The sequence below is a fragment of the Porites lutea genome, chromosome 3 (assembly GCF_958299795.1).
Source record: "Porites lutea chromosome 3, jaPorLute2.1, whole genome shotgun sequence".
NCBI classification, from domain to species: Eukaryota; Metazoa; Cnidaria; class Anthozoa; order Scleractinia; family Poritidae; genus Porites; species Porites lutea.
This window is the reverse complement of record NC_133203.1, coordinates 31,397,372-31,412,587: the sequence shown is the minus strand read 5'-3', so window position 1 is coordinate 31,412,587 and position 15,216 is coordinate 31,397,372. Positions and strand designations below refer to the sequence as shown.

Sequence of the window (15,216 nt, the reverse complement as noted above, 5' to 3'; positions counted from 1 at the left end):
TTATTTGTTGAAAAAGCTTGATAAAGTTTTATTTCAAAGTAAAAGACCTGTTAGCATAAATGAGGTAATTTTCCTTGGAGGTAGACTGGAACTAGACGGATGGTCACGTGATTTCGTTATCGAAAAAAGGGCGCGCTTTGAGAACCGAGGTTATGAATGTTTGTTTGGAACTTTCGATATGAATATTCGAGAAGAATTTCTGAAATCCGTCGAGGAGGAATCCCCAGAAACCTTTCTCCGATTTATGGAACAACATGTAAGCAATGTATTGAGGAGGTCTTTAATGAAAAAACGTGCACTACTACATATGTTAATTTGTTCGTGGTATCCGGACAACTCGCTGGTCTGTGCATTCATGATATGAATTGTGCATTTCATGAACTCCTGATCATTTATGTTTAGTTTTAATTGCAATACCTGTACAAGCGTGATCAAACTGAAGCCGCCATTGTTTTAATTTATAATTCGTTAAGGTAGCCATTGGAGAAATTCATGGATTCAGATTTTAGATTGATCTTCAATTAAGCTGCAAAGATGCTTAGCTGCACAAAGAATTAAAATTATGCGTGGCAAAAATGCTACATACGTTGTTATGGTGGTGGTTGGTGGGGGCGCCGGGGGGAGGGTCCATAGATTTAACCATCACCATACAAATGGTATATAACTTCCTGACCGTATCTCCTAAGAAATTCTTTGTTTGCAACCACGTGAGAAGGCGGTCATGTGGGGTGTCAGTACAAAAGAAATATACATGGAAATAGAGCTTAGTTCCCACAGGAGAGAAATGCTTTTGTTCTTGACCACCAACATGGCCGGCGTGACGTCACATGCAAACCATCATGTGTGATAAAGATTTCTTTTAATATTAATTTGTATGTGTAATCAAAATAATGGTGACGAGTGAAATTAGGGAATAATTTCACGCGCGTTTTGTCCAAATCCTTAGGATAATAATTTGGACAAAATGCAAGTGAAATTACTCCCTAATTTCAAGAGTATACCATTTGATTACCTATTAATATCATGGGTGACGAATTACGTTAGCAATCTTGGATTTTTCACTTGTTTATCCTGGATCGTATTGATCGAGAACTCTACTTTCTAGTCTCTAACGTTTAGAGCTTAAATTTGGCTTAAATTCAGAATTTTTCTAGAAAATACCTGTTAGAATCCTTCTTGATGTGCTCTTTCATGTGTTCAGGTTTTCTAAAGCGTCTTTTTATGCGCTGGCATTTTCATTCATGACATTTTAAAAATTCGTCACCATCTTGACACTGAGATGTACAGAAGGTTGCCATGGCAATTTTGTAATTTCACGTGTGAAATTATACATTTTTTACTGAAATTTCGCGTCAAAATTAAGGAGTAATTTGTCACTTATGATATTAATTAAGTAATCTTTTTTTTTTAATTTTGCAACCGAAAGAATTCAAGAAATGAGTCATTTGATGTTGAGGAGTTGCTACAGACTTTGCCGAAGAAGGAGCATGAGAGATTGTGGGCTGGACTCCGGGATATGACACACAGACTGATATTAACAAATCCACTCTCATCCCAGGAAAATGATGACTTTGAAAGTGATGAGGAAGGATCAGTAAGTGAAAACTCAACATGCATCTATTATACATGTAATACTGACTAACACTGTACCAAGTATTATGAAAGTGAACAGATCTTCACCTAAGAGCTTGAGATAAAGACCTGAAAAAAATCCAGGCTTGACTGAGAATTGAAACCCTGACCTTTGTGATGACTAATAATCAAGCCAAGTGGAGAGCAAGCCATTGTGAGTTTGCAGGTTCTTCCAGCTCATCCTCTTAAATTTCTCATTCCAATGCAAAGATCATGTTCACTTTCATCTCCTCATCTGCAGTTCAAAATGCGTTCTATTCTGTGTATTTCAATTCCCACCAGAGATTTTTGCTGGCAACTTTGAGCAAACGGAAAAAAAGAAGGTACAAACAACAAACAGACAAAAACAGTCGGAACTTCCTAGCTGTTCACTACCCCCCTACCTAGATGCATCCATGTTAACTTGAAATCTTAGTAACAAGCCTGTACAGAGGTTGCAAATAATAAAAGCTTGTAAACCTGAAAAGAAAAAGAAAGCAGGATGCGATGCCTCAAACAATAATTTAATTATCTGATTGTACAGTGTGACTTACTGTATGTGTTTAGCTACATGTACAGTATAAAAAGGTGTTCATTGTAGGATCAAAGTAACTTGAAACATAAGAAGCATTTGTTGTTTCCACTGTCAGCAATGTCAACTTCTACTCCCATATCTGGAGGGCGTAACAACAGTGGCCTTGTGTGCTTTAACTACACCGGAGAAATCCACCCACACTCCACCTGCTTTATTGGAGACTGCTGTAATTCTTCATGGTATGTGCAGTATAATACAGTATATCATACAGTATGTATTATAATTCATACAGTTATCAAACATTTTTTTTGTTAGAACTGTATTGTATATTGTACCAACCATACTGTAGAATTTACTTGAAAGGGATAACTTGTAAAGCCTCCCACCTCCCCCCCCCCCCCCCCCAAACCACCATCTCTACCACCTGCTTATTAAGTGCACTGTCTTCTATCCTTTAAACCCTAATATATATATTTTTTTACATACACCTGTCCAAAATTCTCCACAGTTCATTCATAATTCCTTAAAAAAAATGATTAAAACATCTCCCTTAGCGACTGACCAGTTTAATAATTCTCACAAGTCATTTAACCTTTCTTCTTGACTGTGTTTTGATAATAAATTATGATGGAACTTGAGTTTGTGTTTGGTTCTCTCAATTGCCCAGAGAGGATCTTTCTTAATAGTAGGGTTTTCTGTGTGTTTTTTTTTTCTTGTTTGTTGTTCTTAATAATTTTTTTGATAGGGTGAAGGACAAAATAATAGTTGATAACCCCTCAGGCATTTGCTACAGTACAGGCTTACGTTGTAGCACTTATGGTACAGTAAAACAAACAAACAAACAAACAGAATGGGTGGAGGAAGGGGAAAACAATATTGTTTGCAAATACCAATTTGTGTAGACTTGCCACAAGTTGACTGCGTGGGCGCTAAAGGTGTGAGGGATGCTCGCAAAGTGAGCAAATGCAAGTAAACGAAGTCGTGAGATGTGTGTGAGTGATGACCAGAGAAAGGCTTTGAGAAAGTTTAAGATTTGTACTGTATACTCTCTCACAGGCTGTTTATCAATTTACAAACAGCTGTAGATGTGACTGTAGTTATTATTATAGTTGCTCACCTCAGACAAAGAAGTTTGGAATAAAGCCAAACGGTTCTGTACACCCTCTAGCCTCCCCGCAGACGTCCTTTGGGGTCTGTTCGTCACCCATTCATCTCTCCCTCCATGGGGGAGAAATGAATGCGTGATGAATGAACCCCAAGGGACGTCTGTGGGGAGGCTATACACCCTCACACAATGTCTTAAATTTTTGCAGTTCTTCATGTGGAGTTGATGTTCTCTGTCAACAAAAAGTGTCACAACAAACTTTATACATGTAGCTGTAGAATGTACACTGTATTACTTGTCAATTTATTGTTAATAGGAAAAAAGTGATGTTGGTCACTCTTGGGACATTAAAGGGTCATTATATTTTTTTTTCTTTCCGTCCCCTTTTGGTGTAAATTTGAAATAGTGAGTACTAAGGCTACTACAATTTGAAGTAATTTTGGTACCTAAGAGACGCAAACTAATTCAGAAGGAAAAAGAAAGCGTTGTATATGAGCGCAACCACATTTACAGCGGGTCTGATCCACTTACAGAAGCTGGTTTAACAATAGTTATTCTTGAATGTACATTGTATCACTTGAAGGCTTGTTGATGGTCCTACCAGAAGGAGCTGAGTCCTTGCAGAACAACATTGCACAGCTTTGTGAATCTTGGTAAGTGCATACACTGTGCATTGCAGACTTGATTAAAATGGCAGCTAGTTCCCTCCCTCCAGTCTTCTCAGCTAGGAAAGGGTATGTTACACTTTGACTATGTGGTCCCTCTTACACTGTCAGTACTGAAGTCAGGGCTGTCACCAAGATTTCAAGTTGCCAGGTAAATACAACAAGTAGGCAGTCAATCAAACAGCTAGGGATTTCTTTTCATTCTATTTCCCTATGAAAGTAGCGCAGGGCAACGTTCATAATAGCCAGGGGAAATCCCCAGCCCCCACCTCTTAATGACAGCCCTGTGAAGTGCAAATATGTATCCAAGCATCAATACATAATAATAATTTGTGCTAAAACCGGTATATGTTGCAGGTTTCTTAATGAGTTAGAAGGCAAGGAGGAGCTGGTGACCCACGCATTACCATACCTGATAATAAGGAGCCTCAACCGAGGAATTGTAAGCCAGTTTAAACTGAAACTTTGGTATTATTAGAGGGATTTTTGTATGACCTTGAAACAGAACAAGAAACAAAACAGAAACAACCAATGAACAGAAATAGAGCGATTTGATTGGTTTTTTGAATGGATGCAAACGTGCATGGCTTTTGGTTGGTTATTAAAGCGAATGGTGGGGTGAAAAAACTTCATGCCCAAGAACTTCCTAGAAATCAATCGATACTTCGCTTTGATGTCATACTGCAACACAATTGGCCAATTGAACAATGCCTTCTCCATGTTACGATTTTCTTTGGCGGGCAAAAAAAAGAGTCCATGTTTTGATCTTTTCATCCATTGGCTGATAAAACAAATAACGAACACTTACCTAAACCATTTTTCAAGGTCATAAGAAAATCACTCTAACATAGTAAAGAGATTAAAGCCCAAGAACATGAAGAATCCTGGCTACAAGCTGAGACCTAAAAGAGATGGAAAGACTCCTCTTTAGTAGCTCTTGACTTAGAAAACATGTTGAAATTTGTTGTGTGCAATGAACAAACATGCAAGCAAATAAAATTACACCTTTTACAAATGCAGACAGTAAATAAAATAATAATTATATGATTGATAATTGTAGTCAGTTAGCAAATCACTTTAATTGTGAATACTGACAATTATTATTTTATCATAACTGATTCAATGTTTCCATTGTTTCCTTTTACTCATCAGCCTGAATTTCAGCCCTTTCCTTGAGTCGCAAACTCATGAGATAATTATTCTCTCTTGAGACTTACAATTTGAGTAGACAGCTGAAATTCAGGCTTATTATTCATAGGAGACAGAGGATATTCTTGGTTAAGGTCTGGAGAATGGATTTTGCCCAGAACATTTCCACAATGATCGTCCATTTGCTATTCCGTCATGGATGTGAGGTTTAGATTATATATTTGCTCCGCAATGTTTTTTTCACTGTACACTGTAGGTTTCAGATGTAAAACGAGTTTGGAGCTTACGACAGGCCCTCCTTCTGATGGATTTTGAGGACAATTCTTCAGAATCAATGAAGCAGCTTCTTCATCAGTGCATGATTCACCCAATGTACCTCAAGCTTGAAGAGGTTTGTGGAAGAAAATTCAAAGCCATTAATATGCTCTGAAGGTTTTGTTTGCAGGTTACAATCATGTATAATGCCAAGTGGACTGAGTGATATTAGAGACCTTAAGATCAAGGTTTGGCCATCTTGCTGCAAATGGCAAATAGTGGTTTATGGTTTTAAATAATAGCAGTTTCCCGTCAGCCATCTGCCCATATTTGGGACATTAACAATCAGATTCATGGAGAGGCAGTCTCCATGTTTGTTTTCATTCATTTGTTGACTTCTAGTTTTAATATTGTTGAGAAATTGTCCTCAAAAGTATGTTTCAATGAAAATGTATTTAATAATAATTAATAAATACATAAGCAAAAAAGTTCTAATTAAAAAGCAGCATATCCTCTCAAACATGGAATGGTGATGTTTACATGTTTACTGCAGGGATTTTTGCATCCTACATGTCATGTAGGATGCAAAAATCCCTGCAGTAAATCACCTACCTTTAGAGCGTGGTATTGCTGAACAAACGTGAACCTCAATCGGCAAACCTGTCGGCAAAGCACTTGTCACGTGACCTCTTGACGTTCGTAGTTGGCAGGAACTGCTGAAAAGCCTTGATCTTAAGGTCTCTATTGTCATAGTTATCCTTTTTCAGTTGCATCCGGTTGTAAGTCATCACAAAGAGTAGTTGTTATCACCAGTATTGTAAACTTGGCCCTGATTAATTGCACAACATACACTGTATTTATAGTCAAACTCTACTTAAAATGCCAGCTGCTAGCAGTTACAACTGAAGGTATACTGGTGTGCCTCATTAGACATGCTCTTAGAACTTAACTACAGTAGATTCTGGTTTATGTTCACTAGTATTTGCATTTTTTTTTTTTTTTAAGGGAAGACGTTTTCTCAGTTACTTGTTTGGATTGAACCCTGAATTATCAAAGGAGTTTCACAAGACAATAAAGAATCAGATTCCATCATGTGCTATGTAAGTTGAATAATGCTCTTTATTGAGAGTGACTGACAATCAAAACGCACCTCCAGGTTTAGCCAATTTCTTCTTACCTGTAAATTGATACAGCTAATTTTAATAGAGGCAGTGGAAATGCATGCATACCATGTACAATATCCAGCGTGCAAAGAAAGTAGTGTCCGATAGCCCGGGGCTAGTGGATTTTGCTATTGGGCTAGTGAATTCTGTTTTTAACTTGCCCGACGAGCAAGTGATGTTTTTTTAGGAATTTGAATATCAGAAGAACTGTAATCAATCCCGCTGAGCATCAATTTTTTTTCAGGCTAGTTGGAATGACTTTTCGGCTAGTACATGCTAGCTGCAGCTTGCCCAAATGGCAAGTTGTAAAACTGACTTTCTTTGCACCCTAATATCATTTGTATACTACTACAGTGGAATCTCTATGTGTGGTAACTTCTATTCAAGGGACACCTCCATTCAGGGGATACAAAATTTGGTCCCCCAAAAATGTTCAAGACAATTAATCTCTGTATAAATTTGGTACCCCTGTTGAAGGGGCACCTCTACTTATGGGAAAGAGACACTTTTTTCTGGGTCCCAAAACCCCAATTTAACCTCCATTCACTTCAGGGGACACCTTAGCACTCAAAAAGTGACTGACCATAAAAATCATCGATGAGTTTACATGCAAGTGTAGTCTAGTCACAATGGCGTTGGTTTCAAAACTTGAACAATTTCTTATAAAATTGATGTCCTAAACTTGTGGGAATTCAATACACAATATTGCAGAGATAAGTTAACCATAATTTGTATGCATTATCTAGCTGCTTGAAATACCATAAACCCTCCATTAAGTCCCCTCCCTCTAATAAGCCCCTCTCCTAAATATTCTTCACTAATAAATGATAGACTGTTTTAATCAATCACGGACTGATCCGGGATGGTTTATTCACCAACTGGAAGTTTGGATTTGATTCTGATCCTCCTCTGCATGACCTCCACTCTTCTTGTATTTGAGTTTTTCCATTTTGCATTGTATCCTAGTTCTTTATGGATAACTGACACTGTTGTCTTTTCTAAATTAAATAAGCCCCCCATCTCAGTTAACCCCTCCTCCCCACACCCCTGCCTCTCAACCCCTTCACTGGGCTGGGCTTCAAATAAATAAGCCCCTCAGGGGGCTTAATAGAGGATTTACAGTATTGACTACCGCAGATTCTGAGGCAGAATAAAATAAAAATCTTTTATTTGCTGGTTAATTACTAACAAACCTCAGCCCAACCTCCATTCAAAGGACAGTTGCCTTGGTCCCAAGGGTGTCCCCTGAATGGTGGTTCCACTGTAATTTTTCAAACAGATTGTATATATATATACTGTATATTTTTTTATTCATAGGAATGTGCTCAGTCTCTATGGTGAAGTTTATTTCCGTGCCTGGAGAGTTGCATCTGGACCATACTTAAAGGTTGTGTTTTTTGCCCCGTATTATTAAACCTTTGGTGGCGGCCAGCAAGTAGCAAAAATACTGCCTTTTTCGCCAATTCCTCTTCTTTGGACTGGTTTTCAGTTAATAATTATAATTAGCTTGAGAATGGCTAAAAATTAGTTTTGCAACAAAAAAATGGTAATGTTTCCAACTAGTCAGACATACTTAAACACCTTTTTTGTTTTTTGTTAATGGGCACAAGCCAAAATGTGGACTCCCTTTTTTTTTTGCAAAGCTATTTTGATCTTTCTCTCTCATTCATTTTTTTTTTTTTTTTTTCGGTTTGCCTTTCTTCTTTACAAGCAGTTTTGTTGCCCATTTGATTGTCGTTCTTTTATGTGGAATTGTGGCTGGCTAACTCTTTAGGAAAAGAACAAAGTTAATCTTCAAAGGGTGGTAGGTTAAAAGCGAAATTGGGGAGTAAGTGTTATTCTGTGCCATTTTAAGGTGCTGGAAGAGAATTGCTTTCAAGATCTGATGTATTCTGCGGTCCATGCCCAGCGTAGTGGAACTCAGTCCATGGCTTCAAGACTCCGAAAGGTCAGCTTGTAGTTAGTCTTGCGAACTTCACTTCATTAATAACAATAGGCAGATGATAGGCAGAGAGAGGAGGTGCTGTTGACGAGTTTGTTATACTCCTGGGTCAAAACCTTTTGTACATGTATGCCTCAAATCTAGACATTGCAAGTAAATTTCGTTTTCATTGATTGTTATTGTAATTTTTAGGTGCTGGAGTACTTTCATCAGCAAAAGAAGCAAAGAGGAGTTGATGAAGCTCTCCTCCGACTGTATCAACCAATAATATGGAGAGCATTCAAGGTTTAATATACAAACTAAAACTCTTCCTTTTGAACATGTTATCAAGAACTTCTGTCACAGGGTTACAAATTCCTTTGTATTAGTAATAATACAATAATAATTACTATATCCTGTATGTTAAAATATAGAAAACAAAAACAAAAGCAAAAACAAAACAATGTGAGACAAGTCTTTGTACTATTTATCTCTTACCTGTATACTGTAACTTAGTAATTATATTACAAAAAATATCAATATTGTTGTAACTTACACTTTTAAAGTTTGAACTCCTACTGAATTCCAAGAGCCTTTGAGCACTAGCTATGGTGAATAATTGAATATTTCTTTTATTACTAGGTTGCAAACCCAATGGTTAGAGCCAATGCCACAGCTCTTTTGACAGATACATTTCCACTCCAGAATCCAGATGCTGGGAACGAAGAGATCGATGCTCTTTTACAGAAGCAATTTGATATTCTTAAAGTATAAATGCATTAAGTGCTTTGTAAAATAGACTTGAATAAATATTGCCTTGTATGCTGTCACTACGGACACTTAAAACTAAATTAAACACATTTGCTTATTGTTTTTGATCGGCTAATGAACTAACAAAGACTGACACCTTTGTTACAAATATGATCTCTGATTGGACAATTGATATCTGGCAGCTGCGACTGAATCTGTTGCATTTAGAGACCCCATAGCGCATGCCATAACCTTCAAATACAGTGTTTCCAATTTTAATCCATCTTAAAAGAAAAAAAAGGAATGAAGCCTACATGAAAGGCAAACAAGAAGTCAGGCGTGAACAACAAAATAAAACCATGCACTTCATCTACATGTAATCACCTTTTTTCTCAGAAGATTAATTTTTGTAAATAGGCCCACAAGTCTTGGTGGCCAGGAACTTTCCACATACTGTCCCTCAGTCAATCTGCTGAGGATACATGTCGTCCTTTTCATTTTATTAGACCTACGATGCATGCCTGCCTACAGGTTGCTCTCTCCTTACTTGTCATACCCATTTATTAATTCACGAATAATAAACTAAGGCTTTTCTATTTTGGCTTTAATCATCGCTATAACAAAATTCTCAAAACTGATTGGCTATGAACTGTCCTGATTTCAGCACTAACAGGACAGTGTAATAGGACAGTATGAGTCATGCCTAAGTAACTGGACAGTACACGATTCCACACTTCCTTTTTTTTCTTTTTCAATGCTAGCAAAAAAACTGTCAAAATTTCTTGTGTTTTGTTTAAAAAAAAAAATTAAAATATCACAAATTTTGTTATCGTTATGATTACTTGGTGACAGAACTTTGTGTCGTCCAATTCAGTATGTAATCGTACTCGTGATTAAACAAATCGGACTCCACACTTGTATTATTACAGACCGAATCGGCCTCCACTCAGTCCTATTACCATTGTTTATCTGTTTCTCTCTTCCTCAGGACTTGTTAGAGGATCCATGTCCCACCGTCAGAGCCACTGCCATTCATGGTGTGTGTCGCATCACAGGTGTATTCTGGGAACTTATTCCAGCGCATGTCATTAAGATGTTCCTAACAACACTGGTAAGAGCTTGATATAAAACAACGATAAACTTCAAAGGAGCTTTGTTGTGGAATTTTTGAGGAGTTTTTTTGTTGTTCCTATTGTTTTTGTGTTTGGTTGGTTGGATATGTTTCTGGTTTTGATCAACTGTAAGCTTTGTTCAAATTTTGTTTGTTCTAATTCAATAACAATAACAACTGTTTTATTCAGATCAATGAGCTGGCTTTCGACACATCCTCAAGTGCTGTGAGAGTGGCAGTTTTTCAGGTAAGCTTTTGGTTACTTAAGTACAATGCTTCATGAATTTCTGCTGTAAATGTTTAAAAGAGCCAGCTTCTTTTTAAAGTTTTTTGAGCAACTGCACTTGTATCGTGTCCACTAACTACAGGTTCGTTTTACTTGTGATAATTATGGGAAGAAACGTTTAAAACAAACTGAGCTGTTCGTCTGCTACACAGCCGTTTTTAGTGTCGTCACGCAATTCTCGTCCCCACAAACAGTGTTTTATGGGGAGGAGCGTTGCGTAACGACACTAAAAATGGCTGTGTAGCAGACTAGTCGTCCGCCAAATACAGGGTGTATGACCTCCTCAATATTGCTATAACGTACTCCTGCATCAAATGTACGTGTATTCGGACCTGATATTCTGTGTTTTCCTTGTCCTCACCTGAGGTAAGATTTTCTAAGGGGAAAAAATGAAGTCGAAAAGGGGTGCATTTGAACTTACTCAAGGCCGCGTGACCAACAATCAAACAAAAGTAGTCCCAATTAGTCTAGGGATATAACAAGCATATTTTTTTTACTGACCTTTTGTTGACTTAGGGCCATAACTTGATGTCTATTTTATCTTGTTATTTTTAAGGGTTTAAAGTTTGTGCTGGACAATCGTCTTAGTCATCCACTCCTGAAACCTTTGCTGGGTAATCTGCAAGATCTGGTGCATGATACAGCTGAGAGAGTGAGAGTGGCTTTTCTTGATGTGTTGATTCTTGTCAAAGGACTAAAAGCAATCAAGGTTTGTAAAGCCAAAAAAGACATTGTTTTTTTAGTAAAATATTTCTTGAAGTAGTTTTTGAGGGGAGGATCAAACAAAACGGGCGCGCACTCACAAAGATAGCCGCCTGCCTCTTACCCAGGCGTTTCTAGGTATTTTTTGCGGTAGTCGCAGCGCAAAGGGGTCATGGGAACGATGAAAATTGGGAAGTTTCGTTTCTTACGCTCAGCCTTCCCTTGTGCCTTTGCGTTTTTGAAGCTTTCCCATGATTCTTGTGCCGCGATTACCGTCGAAAATCGCAAGAAGCGCCTGGGTACTAGGGAGAAGAGCGGAGGAAATTGAGCCTATTAAGAAGGTGATCTACTAGCTATGTAGCTATGAGGGCAGCAATGTACAGAGAAAATAAGATAACTGTGTCTTCACTTGTGAAGGATGGTGTTAGTTTGATCCCATTTGCCTCGTGTATCATTGTAAATTCTGTAATGTTTTGTGTAATTGTTATCTCATATCGGATTTCTCGTTGTCAGTTGCACCGTGTTTTTTTTAACCCACTTTTTCGTAACAGGATATCGTATGAAATACATTCTTGTGTTTGCTATAATCATTATTTAACGGTTTGGTTTATTATTGTGTTTACAGTTCTGGAATATAGTACCCTTAGAACAGTTGCTTTCTCAACTGGAGGTGGAACAATCTGCAGCGGTAATCCGAAGAATTGTGAAACTGCTCGTGAATTCATTTCACCCCACAGGCAAAGGAGCCGACACACAGGTTATTGGTAACATTAACATCTCTTTGCATAAAAAAACAGTGAGGAGCTTCTACATGAACCTGATTTTAGGGCTTGTTTACATAGAGGTGGGGGACCCCAGGTTGGTGAGTTTACCCGCCTGTCTATATAATCTCTAGAGATTATATGGACAGGCGGGCTAGCTCACCTGCCTAGGGTCCCTCCCTCCATGTAAACAGGCCGTAAGTCAGAGTTTATTCTAATATTTTGAAAGATCATCTCATTTTGAATTCTTTGTTTTATACCGTTTGTTGAAGGTAACGCGCTGTTCAGCCCTATGGCAGTCCAATCCTGTGGCAGCCAGGAAGTTCTACCAATATGTACATCTACACTCAACAGTATCAGCAACAGGTTGATTTATAGCGAGTACTTTTATAATTCATAAAAAAAATCTTGTCTTATTTAAGGCTTTTAGTAGTAGAGATTTCTTTGAAGGGCTATTATTTTAATGGGAAACGCCCAAAAAGTTCGTTGTTGTCGATTTTCTTTTTGTGTTTGGAGGAGTGCATTTTTAGCGTTATTTACGGTAAATAGCGACGATTCTTAGAGGTTCAATAGGCCATGTCCGAGTTCCCCCGGGCCTCTGTATCAAAACGAGGTTAAGTGCTCAGCCTTCGATACGGAAAAATTTTCATTCTCATACAAATAAAACTCATTTTCACAAGAAAGGTTGTGCACTTAGCCTCATTTTGAAAGTGAGGGTTTTTGGGTCTTGGAAGTAGCCTATTGACTGTGGATTCAAGCGGACTATTTGGGTCGGTTATTGAAACGGAGAATAGCCCACGTTTTAGAAACCCGCGTTCTCAACGGAATTTCCGCTTTCTCAACCCTAATATCTAAACGCTTTTTATATTGAACAGTTTCCTGAAAGCGTCGAGTTTATCTTTATGGAAATCGTATGACTTTTTTAAACCGCGGCTTGAATTAGACTTTTTTTTGTCAACCGACCTTTATTCTTCGTGTTTTACAAACTTACTTTTATCCTACTTTACCTCGGAGTAGTTTACAGAATAAAGTACTTTTTCTTGAGAAAAATATTCAAAGTGGCAGCTGTTAAGTTATTATTCCGAAGTACTTACAGTCCCCGTAATATTGGCAGCATATGATAAATTATATCTCCCTGCAACGGAAACAGACATGAAAGTCGGTAAACCAAGTTATCTCATAAAAAGTATGTGCGTGTGTTAAGAGTTAAAAGGATGTTTTCTATAAATCTTCTTGGGTCAGGTGTGGTCAAAAGGTCAAGTTTCACTGCTTGTTGGTTCATTTGTTTGTCCTTGGAAACGTGAATAACTTGTTCAATAGTTATGTTTTATGTACTCTTATTTTTATCAATCATCATATCTTGTTCGCTCTGTAGGAAAGTTTATGGTCTGTCTTTGTCATTGCCTTGTAAAGTTTGCACAAAAAGGAGGAGATGAAAGTAACATATCTTTCGAATCTGAAAGCGAAGGTTTGTTCATTTCGTTTTCATTTGTTTTAGTTCAGTGTTGTGTTCTTTTGTTCTGTTTGTTTGTTTTTTGCTTGTTTTGTTTGTTTTTGTTGTTTTTGCTTGTTTTGATTCCAAAAGTTGCATAGCAGCGAAAAAGTTTTCTGACAGAGAAAGTTCGTTTCGACGTCATTTTTCCCTTTTGTATAGAAAATCCTACCTCAAGCGAGGACAAGGAAAACACAGACAGTGCTGCAGCGAATACAGATACATTTGATGCAGGAGTTTTAGCGGGGATGGCTGAAACAGTTGCTATTTGCTGGGGAGGTATCAAGGACAAATTAGAGAAAGTAAGTTCTCTGTTTGTGTAATGACTGTTGCCTCAAGGTCTGCTAAGACTAAAGTACTCAATCTTTCGACAGGCAGACGCTATTTTTTCCCCGCGTTTTCTCAGGCGAGCACGAAGCGGACATGGAGCACAATGTACCCGCTAGCTCGCGCTTCACGTCCGCTTCGTGCTCGCCTTTCGCCTGAAAACGCAACATGCATCGACTGCATCTCACATTTTTATCTGCTACGGGTATTACGCATTGCATCCTTATTGCGTATTATACATCTTTAATCCAAAGGGTGGAAACGAATCGACAAAGACCAAGCTAGTTGAGAAGTTCACAAAGGCTCTTCCCAAGCTGTTTGGAGGATTAAAGGTGACTATAACTTGCAGAAGTGTTTCGCGTCTAGTAATGTTTACAATGTCCTAGAATTCTTTGAGTACCAGCCTTACATCGCCCATGCAAGATTGACGATTTTGTTAGTCGTGCGTGTTTGCTCTGTTTAGGGAGCTTAAGCAACAACGATGGGGACGACGTCGAAAACGTCACTTAAAGGGTGAACTCGCGCTGTTTCAAACATTATCGCTCTCATTCCATTTCGTTGAAATTTTCTTTTTCTTTTCTTTTTTTTTTCACCTTTGGGCGAATTTTTTCTGGAGTTGAGTTCTAAAGGGTCGTATGTAAGTTAAGAAAACGAAAACGATAACCGTTGCCTTAATAATGATAATTTAATCTTTAATATGGAAGCCAATGTCACTGACAAAGTGGTTTACAAAGTAGTCTTCTTATGATAAGACTAAACTATTTAGCTAAAAAATAATAATTGTGTTATTAATATAAAAATTAGAGGAAGTTGCCTGATGACTGTGCTTCTACAATTTCGGACCATACGAAACAGCACTGTCGCAATAAACGATCGATGATTACTCCTGAAGCCTGAACTCCTGTGATTATTAAAAGTCAATGCTCTTCAACTAAATGAATTGAGTGCTCTACGAAATACGTTCTACCCAGAATACAAGTATTTATATATACATTTCAATATAAAATGCACCGTAACACAATAAAAGTACTAGTACAGTGTACAATGTGAAAAGTTCTACAATGCAGGATAGAAATATGAATTAAAATTTAGCTTTAGATAAGCTGCGCTTAAAAGCTGCTAAGGAGGGCGTTTGCCACCTTCTAGAAGCGGAAGATTTACGGATATTATGCTTAGATCTGTAAAGGTTTCCAACGGAGCCGTCTTCGTTGGTTAAGCTCCCTAATATCAGGTCGATAAAAACTGAGGCCAAATCTGAAATAAAGACTATGCGACATTTGACACAAGGCTTGCGAGCTTACCTTATACCTCACTCGATTTTCAACTGGAATTTTTTAGTTTATTTTAATTTACTGTTATGTTATACGTTTTATTTTATTTACT

At 37.8% G+C, this 15,216-nt stretch overlaps 1 protein-coding gene across 1 annotated transcript in view; it reads left to right on the top strand.

Moving 5' to 3' along the window:
• Nucleotides 1-137: 137 nt before the first annotated feature.
• The window catches only part of LOC140929616 (condensin-2 complex subunit G2-like), a 32,534-nt gene continuing 17,455 nt past the window's right edge, over nt 138-15,216 (top strand). The window contains exons 1-19 of the mRNA XM_073379370.1: nt 138-256; nt 1,427-1,594; nt 2,262-2,385; nt 3,835-3,904; nt 4,274-4,358; nt 5,322-5,456; nt 6,326-6,420; nt 7,801-7,870; nt 8,339-8,431; nt 8,618-8,710; nt 9,047-9,172; nt 10,143-10,265; nt 10,456-10,512; nt 11,108-11,260; nt 11,879-12,010; nt 12,287-12,380; nt 13,390-13,482; nt 13,669-13,808; nt 14,088-14,165. Of these exons, the coding sequence (XP_073235471.1) occupies nt 179-256; nt 1,427-1,594; nt 2,262-2,385; nt 3,835-3,904; nt 4,274-4,358; nt 5,322-5,456; nt 6,326-6,420; nt 7,801-7,870; nt 8,339-8,431; nt 8,618-8,710; nt 9,047-9,172; nt 10,143-10,265; nt 10,456-10,512; nt 11,108-11,260; nt 11,879-12,010; nt 12,287-12,380; nt 13,390-13,482; nt 13,669-13,808; nt 14,088-14,165 (2,007 nt within the window). The 5' untranslated portion in view covers nt 138-178. The remainder of the gene's footprint in view (nt 257-1,426; nt 1,595-2,261; nt 2,386-3,834; nt 3,905-4,273; nt 4,359-5,321; nt 5,457-6,325; nt 6,421-7,800; nt 7,871-8,338; nt 8,432-8,617; nt 8,711-9,046; nt 9,173-10,142; nt 10,266-10,455; nt 10,513-11,107; nt 11,261-11,878; nt 12,011-12,286; nt 12,381-13,389; nt 13,483-13,668; nt 13,809-14,087; nt 14,166-15,216) is intronic.